This window comes from Xenopus tropicalis, chromosome 2 (genome assembly GCF_000004195.4).
Source record: "Xenopus tropicalis strain Nigerian chromosome 2, UCB_Xtro_10.0, whole genome shotgun sequence".
Lineage (NCBI taxonomy): Eukaryota > Metazoa > Chordata > Amphibia > Anura > Pipidae > Xenopus > Xenopus tropicalis.
Genome location: NC_030678.2, coordinates 121263595 through 121280505, shown reverse-complemented (window position 1 = coordinate 121280505; position 16911 = coordinate 121263595). Strand labels below are relative to the sequence as shown.

The 16911-nt window shown below is 36.5% G+C and overlaps 1 protein-coding gene across 16 annotated transcripts in view; it reads right to left on the bottom strand.

The window, feature by feature from the left end:
- dock9 (dedicator of cytokinesis 9) overlaps positions 1-16911 on the bottom strand; it is a 150761-nt gene that overhangs the window by 41665 nt on the left and 92185 nt on the right. For all 16 annotated transcript variants that reach the window (XR_004221352.1, XM_031897058.1, XM_018091079.2 and 13 more), the window contains exons 12-27: positions 16241-16444; positions 14901-15023; positions 12751-12833; positions 10754-10876; positions 7821-7900; positions 7553-7740; positions 5323-5388; positions 5148-5240; positions 4018-4141; positions 3789-3910; positions 3100-3186; positions 2611-2700; positions 2168-2283; positions 1412-1481; positions 1174-1299; positions 853-924 (exon numbers count right to left, since the gene is read on the bottom strand). Coding sequence is in view for 15 of the 16 variants with exons in the window: in XM_031897058.1 (XP_031752918.1) it covers positions 853-924; positions 1174-1299; positions 1412-1481; positions 2168-2283; positions 2611-2700; positions 3100-3186; positions 3789-3910; positions 4018-4141; positions 5148-5240; positions 5323-5388; positions 7553-7740; positions 7821-7900; positions 10754-10876; positions 12751-12833; positions 14901-15023; positions 16241-16444 (1767 nt within the window). In the remaining variant the exon portion in view is untranslated. The remainder of the gene's footprint in view (positions 1-852; positions 925-1173; positions 1300-1411; positions 1482-2167; positions 2284-2610; positions 2701-3099; positions 3187-3788; positions 3911-4017; positions 4142-5147; positions 5241-5322; positions 5389-7552; positions 7741-7820; positions 7901-10753; positions 10877-12750; positions 12834-14900; positions 15024-16240; positions 16445-16911) is intronic.

Sequence of the window (16911 nt, the reverse complement as noted above, 5' to 3'; positions counted from 1 at the left end):
AACCAAAATGCTCGGGACCTGCAGTTTTCCAGATAAGGGGTCTTTCCTAATCTGCATCTCTATACTTAAGTCTACCAAGACCGCATTTAAACATTAAATAAACCCAACAGTATTGTTTTGTAACATACAAGTACAAGTTACTGTTTTATTATTACAGAGAAAAAGGATATACGTTTTAAGATTTAAAGTTATTTGATTTAAGTCTATGGAAGATGGTCTCCTCTTAATTCAGAACTTTCTGGATAACGGGTTTCCAGATAATAGATCCCATACCTTTATTTAATTACATATGAAGATATGCTAAAGTGAAATCAATAGAAAGAAAGTTAAAGTGGATAAAAGAATAAACACATCAAAGCGAGCAAAAGTATAGACATTTACATGAGAGGCCTATTTAATTTAACAAAGGTTGACATTAACTTTATTTTTATAGAAATATTCAGTTAAACATAATGGCAAGGCAGTCCATTAAACTTACTGACAAGCTATTTTGTTCAGACAAATTCATTCATATATATTTCTAGTTATTTATTTTTGGGAGCACTGTGAATTTGTTCTGCATTAGATTAGCCAGTTCAGTATTATCTACAGAATGCCTGCATATTTCTTAGAAAATGTTTTAAATGACATGGGTGTATTGCTTCATTCAACATGGCCTCATGGAAGCTGTGTTTAATTCTTTCTACAGCACATACTGCCAATGCAGCAAAGTGCTGAACATTGTAGAATGCTAAAGAAAAGAACCTCTAAAGAAGATGCACAATCTGACCAACCAAAATATAATGTACAATGTACACCATTAAATAGCCATAAAGATGGAGCTACAAGAATATTGTTTTCTCATATACATACTTTTACTTTTGAATTCTCAACAAGGTGTTGTGCCATTGACTTTATTAGGACTTCAAAGAAAAACCAGGAATACTGCAAATAAAAGAGAAAAGATTCTGTTAGCTGTGGCCGCACTCGTCTTCAAACGTTCTGTCAGGGCACATGGTCAAAAACTTTCTTGAGATTTTTTTTTTGAGTAGCACCCCATGATTATTCATTGCAGTTATCACACTTATAACTTCTATATACATAACCAGCACATTAAACTTGTTTGCATGTACACAAGCATTTGCAAATAAAGATAACGGAGACGGTTGCTTTCTCATGAAACATTCTATATACCTTAAGCAGCTTATTGCTAGTTAGAAAATCTGCAGACGGCTTTAGGATTGTTGTCATAGACTTTGCCAGCTCTTCATGCATGGTCTTGCATTCTGAAGTGATGTAAGGCTCAGCCTTGTAGACGTACTAAAAGCAGAACAAGAGAAGTAGTATAAACAAAAGATTATAGTTACAGTAGTATTTTGAAGGTCAGATTTTTAATGTCACTACGATAATAATAATAATAAGCATTTCATACCTTAACATAGGATCTAAGGTAGCTCTCCAAACCCTCTTCATGGCACAGAGCAACCACGTGGATAATAACCCTAAAACATGTAAATGAAGAGAACTTCAATTGTACTACTGAAATATAGGAAAACATATTTGAGATACCTGGAATGTGGGGTGTTTGGCTGTTTTTGAAGCAGCCCAAACGTGGTGCCTAAACACCTAAAATCAGTTGTCTGAAAGCACTGCCAGTTTTAGGTGAGATTTGATTGACAACTGGTGCTTTCATACAACTGTCACAGAGGGCATTCTGGCCATATGCTAAGAAAGCAATACAAAATTTTAACTAGTCACAAAACTCTGGCCTTAGGGTAAAGCAATTTTTTCAGTTGTGGATATTATAATGCTTAAACAATGCAATTACTACCAGGGGGGCACAAGGGAAATTTTAAAAAATTTGGGGCATGTGGTGCGAATCAAATGGGTCTTTTACCACCTGAAATGGAACCTCGTCCACCCCAACACCATGCAGCAGAATTGTATCTGATACGATAGACCTGTGTAATTAAACTGAATTGTGAAAACGAACCATATACCAACCATCCATATCCACATATGTAACCTGTTTATTTATGTTAATGTTTTTTTGTGTTACTAATAAAAGGAAAAAATAAACCTTTAAAAAAAAAACCAATGCAATTACTGTAACCTATGAGTAATTAGAGCTAAATGTTTTACTCAGAGTGTGGGATACATTTTAAGAAATGCACAAAAAAAGTCTCACCTTGTAACATTGACTGCAACCTCTTCTTGTGTAGCCCGGGTCAGGACTCTGCACATCTGGTTCAGTACGGTAGGCAGGAATGCTATCATTACATGCCCTTCCATTGCATGAAGGCCCTAGGATTGAAAACATCATGCTTCTCTGTTAAACCTATGAAAAAGTTACTCTGTAGAATCCCAGTTATAAAAACTGTAAGTGCTTTTTCCCCCAGGCCTGGAGCAGAATCTTTAATGCATACAGCAATATATACAAGCAGGGCTGCAAACACAAACTGATTTTTTCATTCATTAAATGAATACATTCTGTTACATATCTGTAAATTTAAATGTATTTTTTTAAAAAGTAAAAGTTATTATAGACGTTTAATAATAATTACAGATGTAACTGCACACCCTTGAAGTAGGTTTACTGATATAGAAGAGAGCTTATTATGTCACAAGTACCTTTAAATACTTAACAAGGTCACTCCCTACAGCTTGTACTCCAGATTCCGTTTTCTGACAATACTGAAAAAAATTGTGCAAGTGCAGGTCCTAAAAGGCAAAAAAAGGAAGGATCAAAATTTCCCTTTCTGCATAAAGAATAAACTGTGAAGAAGAATAACAAAACCATAAAAGGGCTTATTGTTTGATGTGTGAAGACTTGATTTTTCACTGCTACCACCACCAGATTTAATCCACACCAAGTTTAATTGTGCAACTAAATCCTACAATATGGTGGGTCATTTGACACTGAAGCCACAAAATGATGGGACTGATTAACTAATACCTGACTGATAAATCTGTGTTTTAATGGTAATTGTTGACAGTTAAAGGATTCCCTCAGAAGTTTGGTATATTTGTAAGTGGAAATCATGGGGTCAAGAGGCAGTGGCACTGGTGTTTAGTCACTGTGTAATTATATATTTAATTTCTTGTGAGCTGAAAACGTACCTGTGCATAAACTGTAGATACCAAATGGGTAGCAACCTTCAGTAGTGGTTTGGCTCCATCAACCCACTTTATCTCAGGGCCAGAATGCTTAAAAAACAAAAAACAATTCAATACAGCAAAATATTAACACTTTTTGATGAATCCTGAAATGTAAAAAAAAGAAACAAACAACCAAAACCTTTATAGCTTTGTTGCAACCACTACTTTATTTCATGTCCCACAAATAAAAACCCTGCAAAAACATAAAATATAAAACACCCTGTTCAATTTTTCTATGGAAGTTGCATTTAAAGGGCCATTATAGCCCCTTTTCAACATGAGTTCAATAAATAGGGCTTATGCTAAACAAACTTTTTGCCTAGTGATTTAATCACAATACATATATGATTTTTGTGTTAAACAGGGGAAACTGAAGCCAATTCATGTGTGGTCCTTGAAAGAGAGATAATTAGGTTACCAGTGCAGAGATAAATTATACTAAAGTTTTTCATTATAGGCAAAAATTATGTTTCGTTCAAATCTTTTGAAAATGGCATAAACTGTCCCTTTATGCACAAAAGTTCTCTCTCTTTCGGGTCTTTAAATAATACAGCACAATTTCTCTTTTCAAGAAATAGAGTTTTTCTATATTTGGGAGTTGGGTTTAAACAGAGTACATGAGTTTACTTGCTCAAAAAATAAATCTATACCTTTCCCATTCCAAGTTCCTGATATCCAAGGTATCCAGCTGGAAGGTTAGCAGACACAGGGATGTTCTGCTCATTTGTCACCACGCGGCCATCTTTAAGCAAGGGCAACCAGGCATATCCAACTATAAGCAAATGAAATTCACTTTCAGACTTTGGGCAAACTGTTTATTTTTACCCTCTTTTCCCTGAGCAGCTGAAAGGGTTATAAGAACTAATAATAAGGCTGTACCTTGGCTTTCTATAACATCTCTCTTCTTTGTACCTCCTTTGCTTGAAGTATCACAGCTGACATGGAAAAAAGTAAACAACAAATGGTGCTTTTCATGGAGTTGTGTTGGAAGTTCAATTTTAATCTGCAGGAGAAATGAAGAGGAGTTGTTATAATATAATTTAGTATGGCGGCTCTTTTATTTTGGACAAAAAATATATATTTAATAAGATATCATCTTTATCCCTTTACATAATTTTTGGCACACTGACAGGCATGACAACTCCCATTGACATTTATGGTGGGGGCACGGCTATGTATACAAAGGTTTAATCTCTGCCTAATCTGATGACAGGATGAATTTGCACATTAGTTTAAGAAAAGCTGGCCATACACGTGTGTGGGCTCTGGAATTATCGTGCCAATAATATTCATACCATGACGATTGGTTAGCTTACAAAATTTCAGTCAGCTGACAAAAAAATCTGCAAATGTATTGTATATCGTGCAATATCCTTGGGGGCCTACAATGGAAGTCACTTTCGTACGATTGGTGTCTGCCAACTATTGCAAGTTCAGAACATCCTCCGATTTGTATTTTAAGGGCTTTATCCTACACTTTTAGTCTGTATGTTAGTTTCATTTAAATGTACGACCGATATCCAAACATTCGCCAGAAGACGACTCAAAGGAATCACAATACAGATTTTAGGGGTACTCTAAGGTAAAGTGTTCATCTGCAGTTCCACCTGTGCTGAAATAGGGAGATACTTAAATGTCACCTGTGAGCGAGCGCCACTTAGTCTTATAATTAATAATTAATGCAGAAAACATATTGCTCAACCATTCATGCAAGCTTAAGAACAAAATTCTATAAACTATTTAATAATGCACAATGTATTACCTAAATATTACCTACGGTGTATTACAAATACACCAAAACTTTGTGCAACCATTCAAACAATTGCAATTTGCAAGAGAAACAAAATAAACGTCTGAAAAAAAAAGAAGCCTTCTACCCAACATACTCAAAAACCAGGTGTATGGCCAGAAAATCTGCAAGACTGTCACAAAGTGATATTTCTAAATTATTATGCTTAGGATTCGACTAATGTAACATAAAAATTGCATAGCTTCTTAAAAATACTCACCTCATCATAAAATTCAGGATTCTGCTGATGATGCAAAACAGAGGCTAGTGCATTTTTCACAAAAAGAGGCCCCCCAGGTCTTCCATATATACACTAAGGAAAACAGACAAGGAAATGGTAAATGTTATACTAAACAGTGACGAAGATCAAAAAAGAACTTAGAAGTAGAACAAACCTTTAATGGCTGTGATTCCTCATCATCTGCATCTCTGAATTCAATAGACAATGCAATATTTCTTGCCTTAAAAAAATCAAAACAAAATATTAAACAAAACTAGTAAATATACACATACATTTATATCTTTAAAAGAGATTAATCACCAAAGTAATATTACAGTTACAAAACAGTGGAGCAACTACCATACAGACAGGCAGTACAACTGCACCCAGACCTGGCCCCACAATCGGAAATATAAACTAGAACAGGTCCAGACATTCAGGATAACAGTTCATTCTATAATGTGGATTGCTATGCCTTGAAACTACTTGAAACCCCCTCCAAAAAAAATTACATTTGGCATTATGGCCGTTTGCCACTTAACCATCAAGTTAGTGACACAACTCTGTATGTACTTGAGTTGCTGAATTAAATAAGGACATCAACAACAGCTGAATATTGGCCCGGGGGTGCAAATTATTTAAATTTGATAGTTTGCATTGTAGACACACATTTACCTGATTAACACTTGTAGCTGACAAATATGTTATTAGTTCCAAGTGGATTTCTGGAGTAAAACCCCAGATGGGCTGGCTAGGTTCCAAACCAGCAACAGGCACGTACTTGACTGACTTTATTTCAAGAAACAGGACAGGTACAATAACTCATGCCCAGTGGGAAGGTAGTAGTGTTTTACAGCATGAAATACTGAAGTAATCGTCTTTTTGTTACATAATCCACCACTTTGTGCTATTTCTTTGATGCATGTTTATTTTTCCTATGTTATAAGGCTTTGACGTTCACCGATGGGGACAACACTTTGGCAGTGTCTGTTAGTTGGAGGCAATTTTAGGTATATTTGGTGGTTATGCATGAAATAGAATAAACACACTTGTGTATTTTTAAAAAGGTCATGTGTTGTGCCAAACTTAGTCCCTATCTATTACTATTTTTGTGCACTGAGGCATTTGCGATACTTGTTATTAGTAGGTGCCTTTTGGCCGTATATAATAATAACAATAACAAAAAACAATGCACTCTAACCTAGTGTTAACAGATCACTTATAAATCCAGCTAGGAGGGCTACACTGATTCCAATTTAATCTGCATTTATTAGATGTGTCCCTGAATTTCCATGTGATCTGGTAACCTTACTCAACCAAATCAATCCATGGGAGCATGGTTAATTGGTATATATGAGTAAGGAAAGAGAGCAATTTGTGTTCTGGTTATATTGCATTATTCACATATGATTGATATATGACCAATTTCTGGCCAGATATCTGTAAGACAGGCCTGAATGGTTGTCAACTCTTTGGGGGAGATTTATCAAAACGTGAGTTTGGTGCTTAATACAGTACATAAAAACTCACTCATGTTCTATTCATTCTTATGGGATTTTCAGAAGAGTATATATCAAATTGTGAGTTCTAACTTTCACCCCTGTCTGTATGGACAGAGTTGGTAGCTTTTATCAGCTACCACATGGCCACCTTAAGGGCTCGGGCACATGGGGAGATTAGTCGCCAGCGACAAATCTCCTGTGTCTTGGGCGACTAATCTCCCCCAAATGCCATCCCAGATGTAAATCGCCGGTGGGATGGCATACACGGCAGAGCGATTTCACTGAAATCGCGCAAGTTTCCTCTCAAGGCAACTTGCGCGATTTACATTTTCGCCGGTGGGATGGCAATCCGGGGAGATTAGTCGCCCGCGAACAGGGAGTTTTGTCGCGGGCGACTAATCTCCCCGTGTGCCAGAGCCCTAAGTTAAACTTCTCTCTTATCTTCCAGTTCTTTCTCATCTTGTCATGCCCCTTTGTTAGACAACATGATACATGGAATAGATCAAAGATTAGGCGGCATATTTCTTACAGTGTGTAAGCCAACATTACTGGTGATCTTGCCCATAGCAGCCAATCAGAGCTTTGCTTTTGTTTTCTAACTTGTAGGTGTTAAAATCAAATTGCTTATTGGCTGCTGGTCACCGTTGATGCTGGCTAACACTTTAATAAAAATGCCCCTAACTGTACAATTCACTGTGCTGGAAGTCTGGTATTTAGATGCTGGCACTATAGTTTTTTTTATCTATGGCAGGTACGCAGTTAAATATTATTACTATCAATTGTGTCTTTTTTTTTTGTTTAATACATGAATTCAGTACAACAGGAAATTTGCCAAGACTTAGCTTTTCAAATTTCAAATTTGCAATCAGAATAGTAAGAAGAGGGTACCTTGTCAAGACTTACCTTGGCAAATGCCTTTTGACCATCATATTTCAAGTGCTTTGGGTAAACATACAAGTGATTGTTGTAAATGGTGAAAGGCTGGGTGTGTTTAGGTATGCAGGGTACAAATTCTTCTACTTCAAAAGTTACTGTTGTCTCTGCACTGTTCTCAAACTGTTTCATGGGAATGTATGAGGAGTTAACATAGTCTAAAAAGTAATGAACATTATTAAAAACAGATCAAAAAACTAAACATATACATTTTCTAAGTACTCTTTTCACAACTTACTTGGAAAGTCAGGAGATACATTGTCGATTGTAATGTCTAAATTTCCTAAAATAACTGGAAGCTTGGCCATTTTCTCAGGTCTAGAAATACAAGAGTATCTGGGTTAGTAATCTGCTGACAATATATGTATACTCTAGGGCAGTGCTGTCCAACTGGTGGCCCGCAGCCCCCTCTGTGTGGCCCCCCACCTGTCTGGCCGCTTTGATGGCTTAACTTTGTGTAAGCTTTAAATGGTATCAGTACTGAGGTTAGCTGTCTCCCTGCATGGTTCACACCTCAGATTCAGTCTGTAATCCCCCTGTATTGTTTAAACATGTAATCCCCTGTGGTGTTCACACCTTTTAATCTCTGCATTGTTCATCGCCTGCAGTGTGCACACCTCAGGTTCAGACTGTAAGCATCCACATTGTTCACCTCTTCACACCTCAGACTGTAGAAGCACTGCCAGCATTGTGTCACTGTAAGTACTGCCTGCCCTATGCTGCTTGAGGGAGGTGAACCTAGCAGGGGTTTTGCTGAGAGTTTGTAAGCAGTTGGAAATTAAATGGTCTCTAAGGTGTGTAAGTATGTATTGGGGGTTGCGGTGCTATCCACAGGGGAGGAGGCATATGGATTTAAGGGTGTGTCTTAATACGACATAATAAAATTCTTTCACAAATGAATGATGTTGATATCCCCGCAGTGAGCACCAAGCATTTGGGTTTTTGCAGTGCTACCACCTTTAATGTGGGCATGGTCTTAAAAGCTTGTGTGGGTGTGGTTTGAAGTGGGTGCAGTTTAAAAAAAGGGGAGTGGTCAAAACTGGCTTCCATTAGTGGCCCTCAACTATGTTTACTAGAGAAATTCTGGCCCTCTGCACCACAGAAGTTGGACAGAAATGCTCTAGGGCACTGCCATATGGGGTGGATACTGGACTGCATTCAGCAAAGTTAATTTCATGGAGCTAATTTCAGCTGGAAACTGCATGCATGAGCAGTTTTGCACTGAAATGCTGCAGTGCTCTTGTACCACTGTATTGCTTGTTTAGGGATGCACCACACAAATATTTTATGATTTTATGATTTATGTTTTCAAATAACAAATCTTTAAAATGTTAGTTTAATATAAAACTAAATACCCATTTCGACCAACAGCTACTGGTTTTTCTGGATGCTCTCTGGTTTTCCTCCTTTTTAAGTAAATGGTTTATAATACACTTCTCTTCTGTTCTCATTATGCTATTTGATTGGCAGGTTTGGTGTAAAGCCAGAAAGCATAAATGTTTGCAGCTCATGTATCAGGACTAGATTCTTTTGTTGTGGCTGCTTAACAGATAACTACTAGATCGGAATATACCCCACCCTGGATATGGATTCAGAAAAGGCCCTAGCATTCCATATACACAGAGGCCCAAACAGTCTGCAACAGGCCCGATAAATAGCGTCTGTCAGTGGCATCTTACAGCACCCCCAGAATTGCTGACATACAGTTATGAAGTTGATCAGATTATTAAACTGAGATGCAACTGCATCTCTATGGTATTCACAAAATACAAAACGCAATGCAGTCAGATTCCTAACTGTTTCAGCATTTAGTAAAGGAAAGTTAAAACTTGGTATAGACAGCAATATCTGCTTTGATGAGGAACAGTAACATCAAAAAATTAAAGTGTTTTATAGTAATTAAAATATAATGTGCTGTTGCTCTGCAAAAAACTGGTGTTTTTGCTACAGAAAAGCTACTATATAAATAAGCTGCTGTGTAGCCATGGGGGCAGCCATTCAAGCTTGAAAAAAGGAGAAAAGGCACAGGTTAAATAGCAGATAACTAGTAGATAAGCCCCATGTAATGGGGGTTTATCTGTTATCTGCTAAGTAACCTGTGCCTTTTCTCCTTTTTTCCAGCTTGAATGGCTGCCCCCATGGCTACACAGCAGCTAACTTATATAAACTATAGTAGTCTTTCTGAGGCAAACACACCAGTTGTACCAGTGCAGGGCAACAGTACATTATATTGTCATTACTTTTATACACTTTCATTTTTTGGTGTTACTGTTCCTTTAATGTATCAGTGATGTGTTGTGCCAACACTTAAATTGTCACAGTGCTGCTGCTGGGAACCGCACATTGTCGCTTAACCCAGTTAACTCAATCAGATGTAAGGTAAGTCGATGTCAATAAATGGCAGGTAATTAAGCCACAAAATCTTTATACACTGATTACCAGAGATAAAATATTCTACTTTGCTAAGTCTCCAATAAATCCTACAAAAATCCAACAGAAATACTACTAATCATGTCTACAGAGACAGTGTTGGAACCTGGGAGCTCGTAATACATACTGCATATGCATAATAATGAAGGGCCAGTTCTTATTTTCTTGTGATCTTTTTTGCCTATTTCAATTTAGCTGTTTCAGCTACTTGCATGTTTAATATTACTGGAAGGCTGAGTGTATGTAGATATATAGTAGGGATGCACTGAATCCAGGATTTGGTTCAGTATTCAGCTAGGATTTGGCCTTCTTTGGCAGGGTTTGGTTTCGGACGAATCCATGGTCATGGCCGAACTGAATCCGAATTAGCATAATTAAGCATGTGCTAATTAGCATTCGGAAGGGTTAAATGTTAGGGGGAAATTTTTTTTCCTTGGGATGGGTTCGGAGGTTCGGCCAAACCCAATAAAGTGGGTTAGGTGCATCCCTAATATTTATGTCCCTGTTTAAATATCTTTGCAATCCAATAACACATGGACATGCTATCTGTTCTGGTATGCTAGATATTCTCCATAAATTACTTTACAGAGTACCAAATGCCTCAGTGTTTTCAGATTTTTATATAAACTATTTTGTGATGTAATGGATATTCAATGTTTTAATTAATTAATAAACAATCCCATAATACTTTACAGCCTGCCTTAACATTTAAAATGTCTGGTAATTGCCAGTATCACATACTTTCGAAAATCAGCAAGCAGCTTAAGCATGTCTTCATTTGAAATTTTGTTGCTGTCCTGTCTGTAGATTGCAGAAAATCTTGCATTTTTGTCCAGTGTTCCGTTTGAATCCTTAAACAATGATCTGCAGGACAAAATTTCAATTTAAAGCTCTGAAAAGAAAACCTGAAGAGGCTGTGCCATTACAGAAAGGAAATTATTGTTTCAGAGACATGAGTAATGATTTTAATTGTATAGAGTAAAAGCATACACAGGGGTTGCACAGTTATTGATCAGAAATGATTAAATATGCAAAAAACAAAACTCTTGGAAGATTAACTCCTTCTGGTAATTGTATTAAGACATCAAATGCCATAAGGTATGATGTACATTATAACAAGAGGTCCTTTGCACCCATTATCAATATATATATAGAACATTAAGACATTCTGTGCATTAAGCTACCAAGAAATGCCCTTCCCTTTAAGCAAAACAGTGGTTGTTTGTCCATATATTGCAATATACTTCAAGCTGGCCACTTACATCATCCCTGGTCTGGCCAGTCCTACACTCACTTTTATCTGATTCATTAAGAATTCTACTGCTTCAATATACATTTAACAAAGGGACTGAGTTTTACCTGCAACTTACTTGCTTGCTTTCAAGGTCAGAAACTCCAAAATGATGCCCTTTTATTGACTCCACTGGGATCACCTGACTATAACTGGGAAGGGTGGGAGCTACAACTTAGAGCGGCCACTGCTCCTGTATATACTATAGAAAACTATAACATTTCTTGGTATCTTAATGCACAGAATATCTTAAAGGAAAGCTAACACCAAGAATGAAAGTGTTGAAAAGTAATTTAAATATAATGTACTGTTGTCCTGCACTGGTAAAACTGGTGCTTTTGCCTCAAAAACTCTACTATAGTTTATATAAATATGCTGCTGTGTAGCCACAGGGGCAGCCATTCAAGCTGGAAAAAAAAGGAGAAAAGCCACAGGTAACATAGAAGATAACAGATAAGTCATGCAGAATAAAATGGTGTTTTATCTGTTATCTGCTATATAACCTGTGCCTTTTCTCCTTTTTTCCAGCTTGAATGGCTGCCTCTGTGGCTACACAGCAGCATATTTATATAAATTATAGTAGAGTTTTTGAGGCAAAAGCACCAGTTTTACCAGTGCAGGACAACAGTACATTATATTTTAATTACTTTTCAACACTTTCATTCTTGGTGTTAGCTTTCCTTTAATACATTCTGTGCATTAAGATACCAAGAAATGTTATAGTTTTCATTAGTTTATACAGGAGCAGTGGCCGGCTCTAAGTTAAAGCTCCCACCCTTCCCAGAATATCTGCAGCAAGCACACAATTGTTACAGTAACGGGGCAACAGTACATTATATTTTAATTTGATAGATTTTAATTTCTTGGGGTTACTGTTCCTGTAATGTCCTACATATCCATTGATAATGGGTGAGTGCAGAGGTTCTCTAGTCGTATGTATTTTGAGGTCACAGCCTCATTTGCACCCCTGCCTAATGGTTTAAAATTTAGTGGTTAAGCACAATTCCCCTTTTTTTTTGCTATATGATATACATTACATATAATATGTTTTAATAAAGTTGTAAATTTCAGGTTACTGGCCTTCCCTGGAAAGGTTACAATTCATCACTTAAATAAATATGCTCAGAGAGACTGAATAACCCTTGTCCTTATAAAGAAGAAATTAGGCCTCAAAAGATGTAGTCAATTATTTCTGAAAACTATAGTCAGTGTAAAAATGCTGTTGTTCTTTAAAAGAAGAGAAAAGTTTTTGAAAGTGATTTGCCTTCTAGAATAGTTAATTTTTTTGAGGCCCGTGGAAAACAAATACAGATATATCAAAGTAACCAGTGTGGCAGCTTCCACAATGACAGGTTCAGGACTCAAGGCTGAGCAATGAACTCAGTCCAACATACAGAGGTTGTTTTCAGCATAGAATATATATACCCATACAAGAGCATATTTTTACCTTGCTGCCCAAGCAAATGGCATCCGGTACTGGCCAAGCCTACTACATGCCTGTTTAGCATTTTTCAAAACCTTCTGTGCAACCTGCAAGATGTAATAAAATTTACTTATAAATCTGCAAACGCATCATGTTCTCTAAATTCATACTTTACTGGTGTCATAGTTTTAGATCTCTTATCAAAATTCTCCCCTTTTTAAGATTATGTTTACTTTTACTACTCTCTACAGTGTTGGTGGAAAATATCCTTGTAAATCATTTTAATAAACAACAAAACTAATCATTTTAAACAATAAGATTGTAGGGGCTTGGAAAAAAATTAAAACAGTTACATATTTCTTCTAAAGCTGCTGCTGTCGTCATGCTTTTTGTTACAACACAGCCCTTCTATTAAAATCAAACAAGTGTATCTTGCAGAAATCAGTTGTACATGAATAAAAATACTTCATAGGAAGATCAACATATCAAATGCAATAAAATTTGGCCTTTTTAGCAGTCTCCCTGGAGAAATAAAGGTAGCATTTGATTTGCAGCTATTAAAAGAATCAGATCCTATAGAGCAGGCTATGTTTGTTACAAATGCAGGGACACATTTAGCATTTCTATTTATACAATAAGAAACAAGGTCTAAACAGCGTAACATATACAGCAGAACCCCAAATTTAAGTTCCCCAGGAACTACGTCAAAACATCACAAATTCCAGGAAACTGTAAAATCCGGAAACAAAACATGCAGTTTGCCTGTGTCAGATTGCAAAAAAACAGTGCCAGTTCCAGGAAACTGCATAATTAGGATGCAGGCCCATGGGAGTCTATAACCTGGGTGTCTAGAAATCTTTGTGAAAGGCAAAAAGCATGGCACACTCAGGATCTGCACAATATGTAAAAAGGAGATATTATTCGGTGTTTCAGATCCAAACCAGGACCTTTGTCAGTCACATGAATATATATTATATTATAATATTAATAAATAAATATATATATATATATATATATATATATATATATTAATACTGGCGAGGAGTGATTGCACACACAGGATTTTCATACAGGAGTCATGGAATCAAAAACAAGAGGTTTTTTATTTAGACCAACGTTTCGGTTCCTAACTGGAACTTTCGTCAGGGACCCTCTTGTTTTTGATTGTATGAAAATCCTGTGTGTGCCGTCACTCCTCGCCAGTATTATTGTTTTTGCACTGGCACCCAGGTATCATCTTTTTCTTATGGTGTGCAGCTGCCTGGCATTCTGTATCTATATAAATTTGTGTGGTATCACCATGCCTAGACTGAAAGAGCTCTGATGCCAATTTAAAATGTAAAAGCAATGGTTAAATAAAATGTAAATTTCCAGTAAGGCAAAGAATTTTAAAAGGTCTCCACCATCAAAAAACTTTTATCAGTTCCGTAAGTATCCAATAGTACACCGTAAGTAAAGGCTTTTTTAACTGCTTTCAATTTTTTAGTTTTGACTGTTTCTCTAATATTAAAGTAAAAGGGGACTGGTCATTTAAAATTTAATTTAATTTAAAATTATTTTCTATTGTGTTTATAAGGCAAAATAAACTTCACTTACACAATATAAATAATTATTTTCAGGGATTTTTAAATGGCTTTATAATGGGCATATATGTGCTAACAAAAAAAGGGAATTTGGGTTTCATGTTTAATTTGTAATGGACTTTTATTGTTTATTAGGGTCACTAATTTTGATACATTAGTCGATACATATCTTTGGTCCTGCAAGAAGTCAGCTATTATAATGGTTATAATAATTACTAATGTTCCACAGATACTATTGAGAAATGTATTCATGATAGTAGCAGATTATAACAGTTCAGAGATTGTGGCTGGAATACTGAGCTTCCAGACTGAAACATTAAAGTTTCAATGGTTAAAATAAAAAATTGAAATCAATTAGAAAAAAAAAAAAAAAAAACTCTATTCCTGATGTACTATCTGAAGGTAAACCCCTTTAAGAAAACCTAAACCAAAGAATATTCCTCTATAATGTGTGTGTTTTTACACAGCAATGACCTAAACAAAATAAAAGTAAAAACCTCAACCTGCGAAAAATGTATACATTTGGATGAAAGGACCATAGGAATCCTGCAGGCATGAATTCATTGCTTTGTATTGAAAAGTTTTTCTCACCTTTGCAGAGTCTGAGCTTTTCATGTATGGTTCTGCGCAGTGAGCAATGCTGCCTTGAAGGACCTTTTCTATTCTGGCCACAAGGAAGATATCAGTATGGGGACAAGTAACAGAGAATATGCCCTAAAAGAAGAAACGAAAATATAACATGAAAATGTATTAAAGGAAAACTATACCCCCAGAAGAAATATTAAACCAACAGATTTTTTGTATTATGTTAAGTGACCTATTAAAGAATCTCATTAAACTGGAAAATGGACATGACCAGAAATAATGCAACTCTAAAGTTGGCCATACACGCACCGATAATATCGTACAAAACCTCGTTTTGTAAGATATTCAGTGCGTATATGGCAACTCGCCGAGGCGACCAATATAAAAAATTGCCACGTGTGTGGCCAGCTTAACTGTAACAAGAAGTAGTGTGGAAGCAAAAGACAGAACTCTGTCTTTTCATTGGCTGATGTGGCTTAGCATGTATGTGTGCCTTTGCTTGTTTGTGTGCACTGTGGACCCTACGATCCCAGGAGGTGGCCCTTAATCCTTAAAATGGCAATTTTCTATTTAGGATTGCCCAATAGCACATACAACTAAAAAGGTATATTTGTATAAAAAAGGTTTTAGATGAAGCAAGGTTTTACATATGAGCTTGTTTATGCAATATATATTTATAGAGAGTTACACTGTTTTGGGGTATAGTTTTCCTTTAACTGATAACAAAAGATAGTGGCTTCTCCCCATTTATCAATTTACATGCATTTTTTATGTTTTTAGTTAAGGGATGTTGGGGAGCTGTGGTTCTGTATCTGCTGGAGAAGCTTTTATGTTGTACTATGCACTTCTAAATAGAGGCCATAAAGAAATAGGGCATGGCACAGCAAAAAATGTCAAGGCCAAGAGACATCTTTCTCCAGCATCCTTATGCCTAAAGCATAAACAAAGCATAAAATCATGTCTGCAAGAATTGTGAAAATTGTTTTTGTATCTACTGAAATATATTAACATTCTACCTCCCTTAACAATTAATTCATGTGAGCAGTGCATACATTTGTATGCAAGTTGTATATAGCTTACAAAGACTTTCTAGGCAGAAAAAGGATTTTCAGTCACTGAGTTTCAATTTTAGGCAGTCTATAAAATGCAAGGATCCTTAAATTATTTAGTAACTTTCTTTGAAGTACTTCAATTTCCCTACATGTTACTCAGATTTCTTAACTAAATTATTTAAGGCTTTCAGTTTGGGTTGAAACATGACATGCATTTTTACTAAAACATTTTACTCACACAAGAGTGCAAACAGCAGCAGAAAGGTGATCAAAGTGACCCAATTATGCCAGTACCTGTTTGGGATACTGCAGCATGGACTCTTGAATAGATCCTAGGATTGATTGGCTGACATCCCCACCACCGTTTAAGAGCTGCTGGGAATGGGCACAAATCATTTGCCTCACAGAGGCATGGTTTAAATCAACAGGAAAGTCAGCTGATATCTTCCGGTTGGTTTTAATATCGAACAGCGATAAAGTGACAAAGAAAGGTTCAACCTGGAAAAAAATAGTACGTTTTCATGGTCAGGTTAGAAAGAGAAAAAACATGTAGCATGCTAGCTGTTAAAAAAAACATGTGTTAGGGTGGTTACTGTGTCAGATTCCATCAAGTTCAATTAAACTTTCTCTTTGTCTTCAAACAATATTTTGAAATATATTTCTTCCCAGAATTTATCCTTATCTAGCGTAGCATTCCTCCAGTATACACTATACTACATCCTTCACTTCAGGCTTAAGGTCCCCATACACTGGCAGATCCGCTCGCTTGGCGATGTCGCCAAGCGAGTGGATCTTCTCCCAATATCCCCCACCTACGGGTGGGCGATATCGGGAGAATCCAGGGTAATTTGATCGTTTGGCCCTGGGGCCAAATGATCGGATTACAACGACGGGCATAGGAGAAGTCGGTTCGGGGACCACATCAACGAGCCGATGCGGTCCCCAATCCGACTAGATTTTCTAAC